The sequence below is a fragment of the Mytilus edulis genome, chromosome 11 (assembly GCF_963676685.1).
Source record: "Mytilus edulis chromosome 11, xbMytEdul2.2, whole genome shotgun sequence".
Lineage (NCBI taxonomy): Eukaryota > Metazoa > Mollusca > Bivalvia > Mytilida > Mytilidae > Mytilus > Mytilus edulis.
Genome location: NC_092354.1, coordinates 30,108,750 through 30,125,996, shown reverse-complemented (window position 1 = coordinate 30,125,996; position 17,247 = coordinate 30,108,750). Strand labels below are relative to the sequence as shown.

Here is a 17,247-nt window from a genome sequence, read left to right as displayed (position 1 = left end):
AGGTGTTGCGGCTTACTTTTGGGTTATCGAAAGGACACAAATACCCCATAAATAGTATTCAGGAAGGATCTATGAGTTTCAATGACTGCGAAGAGTAAATATAAGCACTTCTTAACAATTTAAATTACAAATATGCAAATATTATGATTTAATTTTGTATCCAGGACTTTAAGTAAACTATGCATACTGTAAACTGTGAATTTATGCTGAGTCATCATATTTAAGGCCCAGGATTCTATCAATCTTCATTAAATATTTATAAAACTTCTTATTTGAGTTAATTTCTTTAAAATCTGTGAAATAAAGCAAATTTGGTTTAATTCTGAATGTTCCCCTTTTTCACCCTATATAGGTTGCATTTCTGTAAATATTGACAATGCAATTTCCCATAGGAACTCCTTTTACGGCTAAAACTGTACCACTTTTACTATGAAGTTTTGAAAAAAATCTTATCCTAGAATTGAAAGTTCATATGCACCACAATTTTTTTCAAAGGTCAAAATATAGGGCTGTGCGGCATATTTTCAACGTTTATATGCCCTGAACTTCTCAGAGTTTAAACTTGCACTAATTTTCTTAACTACCCCTACCTCGAATGAAAGGTTACCACAGATTCCAATGTAAACAATATGCACGTGTTTATTTACTGGTATCATTCCCAAGTTCTGTCTCTGCGATATGGAACACAGAGAGCATAACTGGGAACCAGTATGTAAACAAAATTAATTTTCTATGAATATTCAATTACTCCCCAAAAGAGGCGTGTTTTGAGAAACAGTTGTATTTACAAAGTGCAACCTATACGTCCAAGGGCAAAAATGTCATGCATGTTGAGGACGAGAACAAGTTAACACTAAATACAATAGGTAGGTCTTGTCATAATAGACGCCATTTTTGGATGATTGTCGGGGTAATTTGGACTGCCACGCCCAACTCTTAACATGAGGCATAGGATTTAACGTACCCATTCTGACCGGACGTAACTGCGAACTTGATACATCCCACACAGCCAAACGGACGCCCCACTTCGGCAATGTGTCAAAGAGACATATTTCAAATGTTAACATTTAAATTTTGTGAAACACCTCTCAACATGAGACCAAATTACACAGAAATCAAAATAAACGACGATCATACAAAAAAAAATGTTAATTCATCATGGAAACATAATTAAAGAAGTATTAGAGTCCTTGGTAGACCATCCTCGCTAGCCAAGGGTTATACCCATATCCTCACTGTTTAATATCTTCTAGCATTCAGTCCATGTTAAGTTATGGGGAGAAAACTCTGCAATATGAAACCGAATACTAGATGATAGCAAACATATAGACAAGGGTTTGGGAGGGGGGTTACTTTTTTTTTTTTTTTTTTTAAATACAAATAACACCCAGCTTAGACTAGCAAAAGAATATCTTTTGAAATACCACCAATATGGAAAATGGTTAACACTATTGCCGAACCGTATTCTTACGGCCAACTACCGTAAACGTGGATATTGAAAGAATGACCATTCTACTATGGTCACATGTACATGTACTTCCGCTAGGTAAATTGACCAATGAGGCTATACCCATATCCTCACTGTTTAATATCTTCTAGCATTCAGTCCATGTTAAGTTATGGGGAGAAAACTCTGCAATTTACAAAATCATACGTGGTAAATCACATAAGAATTAGAAAATACTTCGCAATCACATAAATAATAACACTTTTATTCCCAATACTCAAAACAAAAATGTTTATGAACTTAAAATGTTTAATTGCCATCAATTACAAGACCAACATTAAGTTCAAAATATATAAGCATTAATTCTATAAATCATAGTTACACAACAAAATACAAATTGTATGAAATCCTTCAAATCACAATACTTAGATGCAAACATATGTATTCTAGAACCTATTACTATTAAGATTGTCATTTAAAAAACCCTTTTTAGCCCGGAAAAATCTGCCTTCTCTCTATATTGTAGTTCAATATTTTCGGCTTGGCTAACAGACGCCGCAAGATTCGAAGCCACAATTTCAGAATCAATCAGTGTATTTACACGACCATAATATTCCGCACTTGCTTTACCGAACCACCCAACGTGATTCATCACTTCGTCAACATTGCTAGCTGAGTCAGACAAAGCCATAGTAACAGTACAACCAGACCGGAAACTATGAGGCGTTTCCCCTTCATATATACCCAGAGTCGACAGATAGTATCGTAATCTCTCATATACCACAGAATAACTAACTGGTTTCTCCAACACCCTACCACTTTCTGAAACTACCCTAAACAAGTAGCCTTTTGTCAAATCCACATTACACGAGTGGGCAAATTGAACAAAATCCAACAATCCTTTTACCGGGCAAACTACATTGTCATCGCATCTCTTGATGACGAACGAGTTACTCCTACCCTTTTTACCCCGGAGAGTTTTACCAAACGTATGCTGGAAAACAAACCCTGAACCGTCTTTAAGAAACTTCACCTCTTGTGCAACAACTATAGAGAGATCACTTGCTCTATCGCCAGCAAAATACTGCAACTTAAACCAAGCTTGATCTCTGTAAAGAACAAATTTTTCCTTAAGCTTAGAACCGTCTTTTTGAAGTTCCCGAGAAATAAAAGCACTAATAGATCTAATCTTTGTCAAAAATATAGGCTTCGCCTGTTTGGGTAGAATATGCGCCTTAGCTTGTTCGACTTGCACCAATTTTAAATACTCTTTGATTACAGGTGAAACTGCCGGATTTCCTTTCCTTTCCACATCGCACCAAGTTCTACCCAACCCTTTATCATCAAATAAATTTATCAATTGGTTAATGATACCTTCTACTGTTGCCGAAGCTAATCGGTTAGGACAAGAACACTGAAACATACCCTTTAATCCCAAATATTGACAGTTTATATCATGGACAGTAGTTTTTCCAAACTTATCCTTCCAAACCAAAAAATTTCTTACATCATTTGGTCCACATGTAGCTAGCGAAGGCTTTTTCGGTGATTTTTCAAGAAAACAAAGAAAAGTTTCAAACAAACTGTTCTTTCTTTTATAGTCGGAAGAAGAAATCATCCGTTCATCCAAATCTGCTGTCCGATCATTTATTGCTTGCCAGTCTATAATAATGTCAGCACCCTGCAACAAACCATTGGAATATTTACTATATATAAAACAGTAGATACTCTAACTTCGTGAAAATAAGACCCTAAATGCAAACAATGACCACCTTAATCCCACTTTATCTAGAATAAAGCCACGTTTTGATGGCGTCTTGACTACACCTTTGTCACCCTTCATACCAAGACATACCGATTCCACGGAGTAGTATTTCAAAATTGGCCACCATATTGGTAAAGGTCGCATTTCGGGGACAATAATTGTACAAGAAATGCCCTGCTCTCGCAACAGACTCAATACTGGAAATACAAGTACGAAAGGTGGGTAAACATACGGATTTTGCTCACTCCTCAGGTTCTGTGAGAACAAATTAACTCCTGCAGAACATGGGGTAGGCCATGGAGTAAAATGTTTCAGTGGAACACCTGTAGATGACTTCATGACATTAGAATCCAAAGACATTAGGTCAACTGAATGTGGACCATACAAAGACTCTACCAGTAACCACGACTCCTCACTTAACATTGAATCCGCGGTATTAGTTAATCTTGATGGGGCATCCGCTTCGTTTAAACAAGAAGGGACATATTTCAAATGTAAATCAATGTTATAAGTTGACACATGGCTAAATATTTCTTTCATGATGCAACTTAAAGCTCTAGACTTGCAACCTTGGTTTTCCCATGCCGCTATAACAGCCATGTTGTCTGTAAACAAATCAACCCTAGAATCTTGCAAAGAACTGTCTAAAGACTGTAACGACTTCAGGACAGCATCAGCCTCTTTCTCATGAATTGGTCTACAGTCATTTGTATCCCAATAGTCCCCCAATGTCATTGTACTCGCCTCAAGCTTCACTGAAGCGCCATACCTGAAACCAGAGGAATCAGTCGACAACTCAATCACCTTGTGAAATTCAGACCTCCATTTGGAATATCCAGTCCAAGTATCAAGAAAACGCCAATGCATTAGTTCATCCCTCAACGGTCCCAATACCTTAACCTTTCTACTGTTTTTAACGCAAGTAGATATTGCAGCATTCACTTCCCTACAAAACAACTTGCACCCTGGAACAGCCAATGTCAACGAAATACATTTACCACAAAATCTTTGCAGTGTCCTCAAGTCAACCTCATCCATTAAAAGTATAGATTTCCTCAAATCAATAAATTTCAACTTCTTATCATCAGGAAGTATGTACGCCTGTTTAACAGAGTCAACTAAAAATCCAAGAAATTTCTTACATGTGCCAGGTATTAGTGAACATTTACTAAGAGACAGTGTATAACCTAGCCTTGTCAGCAACTGCAACACCATATAGGTTATTTTACTTGCTTCAAGTATAGCATCATCGCTATTCTTACTTCCACCTGTAACAACAAACCTATCGTCGATATACAATGTATTTATGACGTCTAGCTGTCTTAAATAAGAGGTCACACAAATTCCTATCGATTGGTAGATAAACGGCGATGCTTTCCATCCAAACGGTAGAGTAGTATATGTCATATAAAAACCACCGAATTGAATACCAAAATATGTCTGAGATGATTCTTGCAAATTGACATGGTCATAGCCCGACTTTTCATCACATGTTATCATCAAAGCATTCTCTTGAACCAACCTATGAACATCTTTTAAATTCTCCAAATGAAAAGGTAAATCTTTGACCCATAAATTAAGATATCTTTCGTCATGGCATAACCGTGGTTTACTTGGTTCTACAGTTAATGGCATAATAACTTTAGGGGGTTGACATTCACCTACCCTTCCCAAAAGTTTGATGCACCCAGTTGAAATTCTCTCGCACAATTCTTTTGATATAAAAGCAGAGTATTTTTTACAAATAGCTGCATTCTGAAAATAATTTCTAGGGGGTATTTCAGAGTCATAATTTCTTCCCTTAAAGTTTCCCTTAAAACGTCGAAAAAACTCTCCAACATCAATTCCATCTTCAAGCCACTTCACCACGTCTTGATGTGCATTTTCATCAAGAATAAGCCTCCATTCTGATACACAATTATGTAACTGTCCAGAGACAAATTTATCAGGGTCACGTAATTGTAAAGAGTCTATATCAAACAAAACATTATCATGATAGACCTCTTCCGCACGTGGACTGAGGTTTGTAAGTGAAGGAACTCTGCCTTTAAGTGCTAGCCATGCTGGTTTTCCCCTTACTGTTACATTCAAAGGATCAAATCCACTTTCTAACTCCCACTCTGGGATTTGTACAAAAGAATCACCAATAGTTGTATCCGTAGTTCCCTGTAGATAACAAAGAAACTACTTTGATTTAAATGAAAAACCAGCATAAGTTACACTCAAAGGAAGAATTCCTTCACCTACAACCCGCGTGGAAAAACCACTAGGGGATCAGTGCCCCTTGGACTGTAGACAAAGAAATTCTCAAATTACCATACAGTAGCGTGTTGGTTTGAAAACCAAATAGCAAATAAATAGAATAAAAAACACTATGCAAAAATTTCTTCTACATTATTTTGTTTTATTACAAAAGATAAATAATTATCAACAAATTAAATTGTATCCTTCATTTTCCTTTGGCCACTTTCATTTTTTCACAGTCTTTTATCTGATGTGTATGACTTTCACAAAAGTGACAAGCGCCTCTAGGACGGAATCCAAACCTAGCCCCCATGGGCCTTGTATTCCTGTAACCCCCGGCTGTAAAATTACCATACGGTTGCACACCTTGAGGTAGATAATTTGGCTGATACATGGAATACATAAGCGGGTTCTGGAATTGTGGGTACAAATTACTCAAAGGGGATTCTTCCCGCTTTGGAGCATTATCACTACCCTGAGCAGCGTTACCATCATTTTTGTTCTCCGATTGTTTCTCTTTCAAACATTTAGAAATAGCCTTCGTAATCGTATCAACGGCTTTCCCACCTAAAACTGATAGGCACAAACTAGAAATATCCAGTTTGGAGTAGTGCCTGTTTGCCTGCCTAGCCAGCTCTTCATAAACGTCCGCATCATCGTGATCTAATTTTTTGGAAAATTTTGCAAGTTCATCTAACGTTAAGAGAATTAGAGAATCGCTTGGATTCTGTTGCAAGCACAATGTCCTCACCTTGTCCTTCAGCTCTGTTATTATTTCAACTTTGGTCTTTTTTTCCAAGGAAGCTATCCTATCTTCTAAGGTATCACTAGCAGTAGACGAGTCAGGTTTTCTTTTCCCAGCCTTTGGTTGAGTGTCCATATCAGAAGTACTTTGTATTGGAGCCTATAAAAAATTCATGTAAAAAACATTTGAATAATGATAACATTATATTTCAATAAAAATTATATATATTCTATTTCAAGCTCAAAACTTTCATTCATTTTATTCTAATAAAGTCAATATAATAGCATATGAGTTGGGTAGCTTTATTTATCACCTATGTTATTGTTATCTGTGTTAAAGTACACGTGACCTTTTTGTAGACTCATTCTTATTCAACCATTTAATTAATCTTAGTGTATTGATTAGTAATTAATTTCAGCTGTGTATTTCTAAAATATCATAAATACTATAGTTTTATATATAATAATGCTAATACATAAAGTGAAAATCTGGAAAACTATTACGAAGCATCGTATATATCTAATTTTTTTTTTTTTTTTTTTTTTTTTTTTTTTTTCAAAATGTAAATAAACACGAATGATTAACCCGAGGAGATAAAACGCAAGTAAAAAATCGCGCTTGGGAATATTAAATATAGAAAAAATAAATAACTCACAGAGTCTCCTTCCGAAACCTGCAGATCTTGACCCTTCGGCTGTCCAAACTCATTTGCATATATAATCAGTGAGTGGAGGATCCACCTGGCCTCACCCACATCGTCATCACTTCTCCCAGACAACTGGCAAATTTCATCCAAGTCCTCCCCAGTAAGCACCTTTACATGTTGCGCTATCTCCTCCATGTTCAAATTTTCAGTTTTCAGTTCTTTATTCATTCTAGCTAATCCTTTTAATGATTCCGGCTGTCCTGGTCTTATACGTTTGATTACTGGAACTAGTTTCATTCCCTTTAAACTATATCGCTTCTTTAGGACTGGTGGCAACACCATCTAAAAATAAACAACCAAAAGAATTTATATAGTAGTTATCTTCATTTTATTAACATTGCATACAGCTAATTTCACAATGCCTGCAGAGCAAAACCCTGGTTGGCATGCTTGCTTTTTTTTAAAAACGTTAACTCAAGTTTTGTAATTAAGATTTAAATCTTCAAACAATATATATAGTAAATATACTATATTTAAACCTGATAAGAAGTTATTCAAATAACTATATATTATATAATATACCAACAAAGCAAGCAACCAACCAAAGTCCCGCCCTACACGCATCAAGAAACCAGCTCTAATATTGATTAATCAAACACGCACAACTGAAGAAATCAAGCAGACCGCGTAAATAGAAAATAGAACGATTAACAAATTGAACTAGATATAAACCAAACGGTTTTCGTAAAATGAAAAACTACTTCTTTTCATATTTCTGTTCAAAAGTAGAGACATGCTACATTCTAGAATCTTATTTAATCCATTAAATAACACGCAAGATTACTTGAATTATGCAGCATTAAATGTATTCTAATTATAACATAATAAAGTACCAACATATTACCATGTTTTATTCTGTTCACATATTCGCATGCTTCCCACGTGCAACCCGAGCGGTCAAACGTGGTCCTATTTAATTTTCTACATTCTAACATTTATTCTCTAAATTCTGAAAAAAAAAAAAAAAAAAAAAAAAAAAAAAAAAAAAACGGCACGTACTCTTTCATTATATTATAATAAAATAACACCAATATAAAAAATATATAGCCACCAAGGCTCCTGACCACCAAGGTCAAAATATCTCATATTAGCCACCTAGGCTTTTGACCACCAAGGTCTAATAAATCTCATTAATAGCCACCAAGGCTTATGACCACCAAGGTCTATGCCACCTAGGCATTTTTTTTTTATTTTTTTTTTATAATAAAAAAGATTTGTTACCTTTGTAAGTGTCAGTACGGCTGCCGTTCTCCAGTAGACACGTCTTTCTACCTTCGGGGATATTGAAAGAATGACCATTCTACTATGGTCACATGTACATGTACTTCCGCTAGGTAAATTGACCAATGAGGCTACGATCAACTCCGGCTCTCTTCACCCTTGGCGGATTGAGCCAGATTTTGTTAAACACAAGAATATCATTTCGATTGGTCGCAGTCGTAACTGGCTACATCCAATCAAAAAAGCGTCTACGGCGAAAACGTGTAAATGATCAAATGTAAACAAACATGGCGACCTGCAGATTGTGTCACGAGTCTCTACCCCCCCAAAATAGAAGAACAATATTCAGTGACACGTTTAAAGTAATTGATCAACTTATTGAAGTTCTTGGATATATTCCTCGTGTAAACGATGAGATGTCATTTTATATTTGTGGTTTCTGTTTTACGTAACTGAACAAGTTGCAAAAATAGATTTTGACATTTGCCACCGACTGGAAACCCTCAGAAACGAAAAACTAGATTTAATGAAGCTGCTAAGAGCGAAGTATCTTGATACAGGTATGGCTCAACCCAAAACACCGGGTTCATCTATGCCATCCTGGTGTTTGTCGCCTGATAAGCAATCAACAAGAAAGCAGGTGGTTTAATTCCCCAACACCAAGAAAAGTTTAAAAACCTCTCCTATTCACTCCAACCATAACTCGCACGCTTTTACCGAAACTGGACTTATCAGCTGCAGGAGAGATGGAAGAGGTGAAGGGAAAAAACAGAAAAAGAGTCAGTGTCAGCTTATTTTCTCCTGGCAAAGCAAAAGTAAGTGTTTTGCTACTGTCATCTGGTCATACTGACAGTAGTTACAAACATAATATGATGTAAATAGATCTCTTTTTTGCCTTTATTTGTAATCGTCCTTATAAAATAAAATACCTCTATGGGGGGATGTTTTATTTTACCTGCAAGTTTGTCTTCGCAATACAGTTATATTGATTTAAGCCTCAATTAAAATATATTTTCCATAAAAAGACATCCACATGTTTAGTCTAGTCAAACTAAGATTTAACCTTAAACTAATTGCAACAGAAAATGTTTTAGTTCTAATCTATAGCATTATGCTCTTAATAAACAGAAAAAAGTACCATAAAATCTAACATGAGGAAAACTCAAAATCAGCATTTTTAATTTCCTATGGAAATTATTACTAGAAGGGGTGATAACTCCGCAAAATGCGTCTTTTTTGTCAGTTTTTGGTTGATTGTCTTGAAATTTATGTAAAATATGATACTTTGATGAAGTTTACATTTGACTAAATTATTTAATCTTCTCATGAAATGTACAAAACCAAAGTGTTCTGGGTAATTTTATTTTTATTGTGCATTTTTCATTTAAGAAATTGAAAATTTGAAGCTTTGTGACCCTTTTGAAAAAATAATGTGAAAATTTGGTATTGTTTCTATCTGAATATAATATTTTTTCAGCATCCTTTTTATCTTAAGAAACTTTAAACCACAAAAAGCAGAATACATGCTTAATTATTTTTATTAAATTTGAGATTCTTTACCTTGACTTGTTGAAAAATTCAATAAATGGTCAACTAATGAATTACGAAATCTAGATTATAGCTTGATAAAAGATATTTTATATTTTAAATTGTGTATATACGCCAGACGCGCGTTTCGTCTACAAGACTCATCAGTGACGCTCGAATCCAAAAAAGTTAAAAAAAAAAATAATAAGCCAAATAAAGTACAAATTTGAAGAGCATTGAGATCCCAAATTCCTAAAAGTGTTGCCAAATACAGCTAAGGTAATTCATGCCTGAGGTAGAATAGCCTTATTATTTTAACAGTTAATTTATAAATATAACAATATCAATGATAATTCATGTCAGCACAAAAGTGTCAAATGAATAAGGGAGATTTGGGATAAGAAGTGTTAAGTGAATAAAAGGCGAGGTTTACATGCACATCTTTAAGACAGCAACCCAATAACAAGATTTGAAGACATGCATGTACATTTTGATGTATCATTTGCATAGAGGGCAATATAACCAAGAATAAAAATAGAAAGGTGGCTATTCCATACATTAATTCTTATAATCATGGACATAATACACATGGATGTAGTGACAGTACACTGTACTTTTATGTATTAGGTAAACATGTAGCTAAAATATGATATAACATTTGTCAAATGACCGATTTAAAGTTACATCATTACAATATTTAAAAAAAGTCGACAGATTGACAGTAAAATGTGGAAAAAATATCAATAAAGGTAACATCTGAATGAATATTTTAAAAAATGGAAAAATCTAGATAAACCGTGGATAAGCGATGACTGCAAACAATTGTATATAGAATAAAGACGCTCGTTGAAACAATTTAACCAAAATAAGTGTGAAGAAAATAGAATAATTTTAAATTTTGCTAAACAAAGATTTAAACGAAGTGATAATAGTTTAAAAAGACGATATAAAAAACAGGGGAAACATGTTGAGTTTGATGAGAAAAACGAATCCAAAGCACTTTCATCGAAAATTCAGGAAACGAAAAAATGCCATACAAAGCAACATAAAATTAAACGATTTTGTGACGCATTTTAAAACTTAGTTTCTAAAGAAGTAATTGACGACGGACCGGAAGTAGAAGTCAACAATGAAGTCATTTATGAAGAATTGGACCGACATTTTACGGAGCAAGAAATTGATGTTTGTGTTAAAAAATTGAAAACTGAAAAAGAAACGGTCTATGACAATCTATTAAATGAGTTTTTGAAGAATGTAAGTTAGCCCTACTGCCACTGTTATGTTAACTTTTTAACGTAAAACTTATTACCGGTTGGTTTCCACAAATATGGGTCAAGAGTGTTTTAGTTCCGCTATTTAAAAAGGTCAAGTTGATGATACAGGAAATTACAGAGGAATTTCGCTTGTGTCTCATGTTAGGAAATTGTTTACTTCTGTCATTAATACAAGACTATTAAAGTGGTGCAAAGAATACATTATTTTGACTGATGCGCAGTTTGGATTTGTCCCTTGATATGGTACGACGCGATTTTTGCCCTTCGTTCTATTGTATCAAAAAGTTTACGAAAAGGAAAACGTCTCTATTGTTGTTTTATTGATTTTGTCAAAGCTTTCGACAGTGTGTCACATAATGTTTTATGGCAAAACATGTTAAAATGCGGTATAAGTGGAAATTTACTAAATCTTAATAAATCAATGTATTCAAAGTTAAAAACTTGTGTTAAATTAAATGGTGAATTTTCAGATTTCTTTCATTGTAATGTTGGCCTAATGCAAGGCGAATCATTATCACCGTTTTTATATGCAATTTATGTAAATGACATAGAAATTGAGTTAAATAAACAAGGAATAGAACCATATGAAGTAAAAATTTTAAATCTTTTATCTTTTTATGTATGCTGATGATACAGTTCTCTGAATTACAAATCAAAGCGCGAAAGCGCTGTAAAGGCAGTTAATTACAGGTTGTGTGTATTTCTAGTCCAGTTATATCATTATCTTCCATAGAACAGAGGTGGTTTGTAGTATTTAAGATTTAGAGTTCTCTTGTACCTAGTTCACCTATATCTATAGTCTACTGTTTACAGTATATTTTCTGTACCTCGCCATGAAATGCATTTTTAAGACATAAGAACTTTTCCTTTTTAATGTAAATAAAACAATTTTTAATTATTGATTATATACACATATTCAATTACTCCTATCCTATGAAAAATAATTCACAAAGATTGACTAGTCGCCGTTCTGTGTGTATTGCTAGAACATCAAGTAACATAATGGTTAATGTATATAGTAACATGTCAACTCTTTTGAAGACAGAACTTTTTTAAAATTCTCCCTCCAAGCAGAATTTTTTTCAGTATAAACATGATAAAGTTATCTACCTGTATTAATGACCTAGAGACTCTCAAGAGCCTGTGTCGCTCACCTTGGACGGTCTATGTGCATATTAAACAACGGACACATATAAAATGACAAAATTGTGTTTTTGATGATGGGGATGTGTTTGTAGATCTTTCTTTACTGAACATTCTTGGTGCAACAATTATCTCTATCTATAATAAACATGGCCCAGTATTGTAGAAACAGTTGAAAATATTTTTAAAAATTAACAAAAAATACAAAAATTTATGAAAATTGTTAAAAATTGACTATTAAGGGCAATAACTCTTTAAGGGGTCAACTTAAAATTTTGGTCATATTGACTTATTTGTAGATCTTACTTTGCAGAACATTATTGCTGTTTACAGTTTATCTCTATCTATAATAATATTTAAGATAATAACCAAAATTTCCTTCAAATTACTAATTTGGGGGCAGCAATCCATCAACGGGTTGTCAGATTTGTCTGAAAATTCCTGGGCAGATAGATCTTCACTGAAGAGACAATTTCACCCTACGTCAGATTTGCTCTAAATGCTTTGGTTTCAGAGTTATAAGCCAAAATCTACATTTTACCTGTATGTTCTATTTTTGGCCATTAGTGGCCATCTCGGTTGGTTGACCGGGTCTAACCACACATTTTTTAAATTAGATACCGCAATGATGATTTTGGCTAAGTTTGGTTAAATTTGGCACAGTAGTTTCAGAGAAGATTTTTTGTAAAAGTTTATGGACGACGAAACCAAGTGATGAGTCAGGTCAGGTGAGCTAAAAAGGAGTTTTTAATCAAGGTAACAATGACATCTGGTGGCCATAAAAGCTGTCTCATTAGCATTTTAACCACTTCCCATATTTATTTTTAAGACAATAGAAGAAAATTATTCAATGCAAAAACAAAACTTACTTGTAAATATGAAATTCTCTTTACAGTATGAGTTTTTCTCATTGTTGGAGATTGTACAGTAGTACAGTCCTGTAACTGCTTATACCCATTTCTTATCCCCTTTAGTTTGATAAACTCACAGAATATCATATATTTACATTGTGCCACATCTCCTTATTTTTATATGCATTACAATAACATGAACAATTGTAATTCAAATCTATATATCAAAGCAAAATGAATTTCACTACTTTCATTCATGCATCCTTTGGAAAAATATAAGTTCTAAAATGACACAATATATGTTTATTTATATAAAAATAATATTTAGTTTTCGACTCTTAACAGGTATAAACAAGAATGTGTCCCCAGTACACGAATGCCCCACTCGCACTATCATTTTCCATGTTCAGTGGACCGTGACATTGGGGTAAAAACTCTAATTTGGCATTAAAATTAAAAAGATCATATCATAGGGAACATGTGTACCAAGTTTGAAGTCGATTGGACTTCAACTTCATCAAAAACTACCTTGACCAAAAACTTTAACCTGAAGAGGGACAGACGGACGGACGAACGTACGAACGGACGCACAGACCAGAAAACATAATGCCCCCCTACTATCGTAGGTGGGGCATAAAAATGCACAGCTGTGTCATGATTTGTGAAATCTGTGCTGAAAACATAGGCATTTATGGTGTTTGAGTAATTCCATCTGTGAAGCTCAACATTAGCTCGTCAGTTGGTGGTGGACAGTTATAAATCTTTCCTGCAGGATGAATGTACATCTGTTCAGGAAAACCAATTTCACAAATCAAAACTTTCCTCTAGATTTCTCCTACAATATTCATCCAGTTTAGTTCTTTTGGTTTAACGGGACGCCGTCCTGATTTTTAATTTTGTAAACCATTCAGTCTCTTGCTTACAAATGGTGCATGAAAATAGGATGGGAAATCATGGCATTAGACAAGTCTATAAAGTGGGTATGTGCCCTGAAAAAAGTTTTATAACATTAGCTTTTTTGAAACTTGTGAAAGACTTGTGCAACACACATACCTAAATAACTATAACATAGGTGGAGAGCATCATTCATGTCAATGTTTTGTTCCTGTTTACATTGTCATTGATATTTTTCAAGAAAGCCCGAGGCATAGCTCATGAATTCTTGTCATTACAACCGAAATTTACATAATTACTGCTAAAATAATTATCAGTATAATATAACTCTTGTAGAAAAACCATACAATTGTAGTATTAACCAAAAAATGTCAAACAGATGATATTGAATCGTAATCCCAAAAGTTATGACGTCTTGAATTCACCCCCCTTTTTATTCTAAAACGATAATTGCGGTTGCAAACAGACTTTGGTTTACTTGCATGGCGATTATATAAATAACAGTATATATTTCTTAAGAAAATAAAGTTTTACCATGAATAGTTTCCTGAACGTAGTCGTTTTCAGTAAAATGTGCCTTGCAAACAACAGCTGATTGATTGGTTCTACGATTGGATCGCACATGACAATCTACGTTTGAGCCATGGCGTTGATCCAACTTTTCCTTCTTATTAAGTCATTTAGAAATGCAAGTCCTTCTCTTAAATGACACTCAGGTACACACCAACAAGGACTAGGCATCGTTAATTGTGTGATTGTTTTGCAGTGCAAAAACGGAAGTTAAGGACGGAACTGACTGGTCTCACTAATAAGAGACAAGAAGAATTTTAGAGACAAACAGCGACAAGAAGTTTAATTTAGTGACGAAGCGACAATAACTTACAAGGGACAAGCGAATCGTAATTCTCTCACGAGGCTATTCTCATTTGATGTGATAGGGTGAAGCTACACCTATCAAATATGTCCCTATGAAAAAGAAGAATTTCACTGTTAGAAAGGAAATGATATTGCATGGTTTTGATTCAATAAATTCTTTAAAAGGAAATTGAATTTTTTTTGTTTTGATGGCCAATTTTTAGCGTGTGCATAAAATATATTTTTTTTTATATCTAATAAAAACTAATCCCTTTCTTCTTAATAAAAACATATTTTTATCTATCAATGTACGGTAATATAAAAAATGTTTTATAACCGCCCCTATAATAAAAAATAATGCATGTTTTTTTTTTAATATCTATGGGGAATAAGTTGTTGCAATGACATTTTTTTTATTTATGTCTAGTCGCTATATAGTCTTCTTGACGCTTCTTCTCGCTAAATTAATTATATTGTCGCTTCTTATCGCTATTTTAATTTTATTGTCGCTTCTTATCACTTTTTGACGCTTCTTGTCTTTAATTAGTGGAACCCTATTCAGGAACGATAATATCATATTTTACATAACTGAGACCGAAATAACTATAACGTCATACGGCTTCACGTACAGAAATACTTTAAATTGTATATTATGCAATATAATTCACGGTCAGTCGACTTTTAATTATAATATCATGTTATATCAACGAGTGAAATGATTTTAAAATATCTTTAGATCGCAAATAGTACTCGAAATTAAACGGACCTCTTTCCACACGGAATTCGAATAATGATAGTTTGTAATCAGATTGACTGCTTATAATGCAAAAGACACATTAATAAACAGATTTTTAAAACGAACAATACACACTAATCGTTTCTTTATTTCCCAATGTAAATGAAAGGAACGAAAACCAATACATACTACAAAAAGTAGAGGAGAAATTTAAACATTTCCGGATCTATTTCTTGCAAAATGACCCCCAGCAAAGATTTGCGTAAGGAAAGATGAACCTCATGACTTGAAAGTCAGGCCTTAAAGCACTGCCTTTAAAAATGATAGTCCCTGTACATGATAGTTCATACAAGAATGGTCTTGACATTAATTTAAGAAAAACCAAAATAGTTGTTTTTCGTAACAAAGGTGTACTGAAAGAGAACGAAAAATGGTATGTGAATGGTAAAATGATAGAAATGTGTTACCAGTTTGTATATCTTGGTTTGTTATTAAACTATAACGGTACTTTTACTGTAACACAGAAAACACTATCTGAACAGGGTAGAAAGGCTACATTTTGTTTATTGAGTAAGATTTATGATGATTGTTATAACACTGAGACTTTGATATCCTTACCCGAATAGCCTCTATTATGACAAAACCTACCTATTGTATTTATTGTCGTCCTGAATATGCATGAAATGTTTGCCACTGGGTGTTAAGCAAATAAACTCATCATAGATACCAGGACTAAATCCGACAATCAATCAATTAAACATTTTTTTTAAGAAGAAGGAGTTATGCGAGGAGGGGCATTATGGACAAACTATAGCTGCTAACTAAGGAAGATTGAGCCAACAGCAAAATACTCGACTAAAATATTAATCAACCAATCACTTTATGAGGTGGAGTTCAACACTCCATATCGAGAAGTGCTTTCAAGTAAGAATGTTGATAATCAATCAGTAAAGAAGGCGATACATTTCAGCGTGTGCACTCTTGTCTTTAAGATATGGTCGATTTAAGGTTAAATATAATAGGTTATAAAAATGGTTTAATTCATTGAAATTTTTTAATAAAGCTGAAGTTGTTTCAATTTTAATCATTACAAGTACACACCCGTGATATCGCGGTTCCGTGACTGACACACAGTTTTTTTTTTTGCTTTCAAATCATTCTGTTTGAACCCGTCGACCTGGAACTTATCAATTATTGGTAATATTAATTATTTGGAAAACAAAAGGTCCTAGCTATCCAGGAATGGAGTATTTTCAGCCCTTTGATTATGACCCGTGTATATAGCAAAATCCTAAATACACCGTTTGGTGGTGCGCCTGTCAAATGCGGAACGTACAGATAAGGTAATAGCTAACATGTGAATATACTTTTGGTATCGGTATCGGATTCGACCCGGAACTTGTTAATTATTGGCAATATTAATTATGTAGAAAACAAGGGTCTGGAGTGGTGTAATTTTTAATCTACACCATTGTCCTATATTAGGTCTATATAGAGTTGAATTCTTTGATTTGTCGTTTTTACCCGATGACGGCTGACAAATTGGACCTCGTAATTTTAGTATTATAGATACAACTGTTAATTAATATTAGAAAATTATTGTGATCATACGACCGATATAAGGTTACATAAAAAACATTTATAACAAAAAAAAAATTTCATTAAAATGTAGAAAAATTACTGTTGTCCAAAAATTGGTTTAAGTTACTGAAGAATATATGAATATCCATTTGTATGCCCCATCTACGATAGAAAAAGGGGCATTGTATTTTCTGGTCTGTCCTTCATAGTTTATTGGTAAAGGTAATTTTTGATGAAGTTGAATTTTAATTAACTTGA

General features: G+C 33.9%; 1 protein-coding gene and 1 long non-coding RNA gene across 2 annotated transcripts; both read right to left on the bottom strand.

The window, feature by feature from the left end:
• Window positions 1-3,153: 3,153 nt before the first annotated feature.
• LOC139495472 (uncharacterized) lies at window positions 3,154-8,259 on the bottom strand. The gene is made up of 4 exons (XM_071283751.1): window positions 8,129-8,259; window positions 6,857-7,189; window positions 6,208-6,360; window positions 3,154-5,378 (listed from the first exon to the last, which is right to left on the bottom strand). The coding sequence occupies exons 1-4, from the start codon at window positions 8,204-8,206 to the stop codon at window positions 3,177-3,179; spliced, it is 2,766 nt and encodes a 921-aa protein (XP_071139852.1). The 5' UTR covers window positions 8,207-8,259; the 3' UTR covers window positions 3,154-3,176.
• A 4,952-nt stretch (window positions 8,260-13,211) lies between these two features.
• LOC139495474 (uncharacterized) lies at window positions 13,212-15,730 on the bottom strand. The gene is made up of 2 exons (XR_011657354.1): window positions 14,352-15,730; window positions 13,212-13,912 (listed from the first exon to the last, which is right to left on the bottom strand). It is a non-coding gene; the product is annotated as an uncharacterized lncRNA (long non-coding RNA).
• Window positions 15,731-17,247: the final 1,517 nt, after the last annotated feature.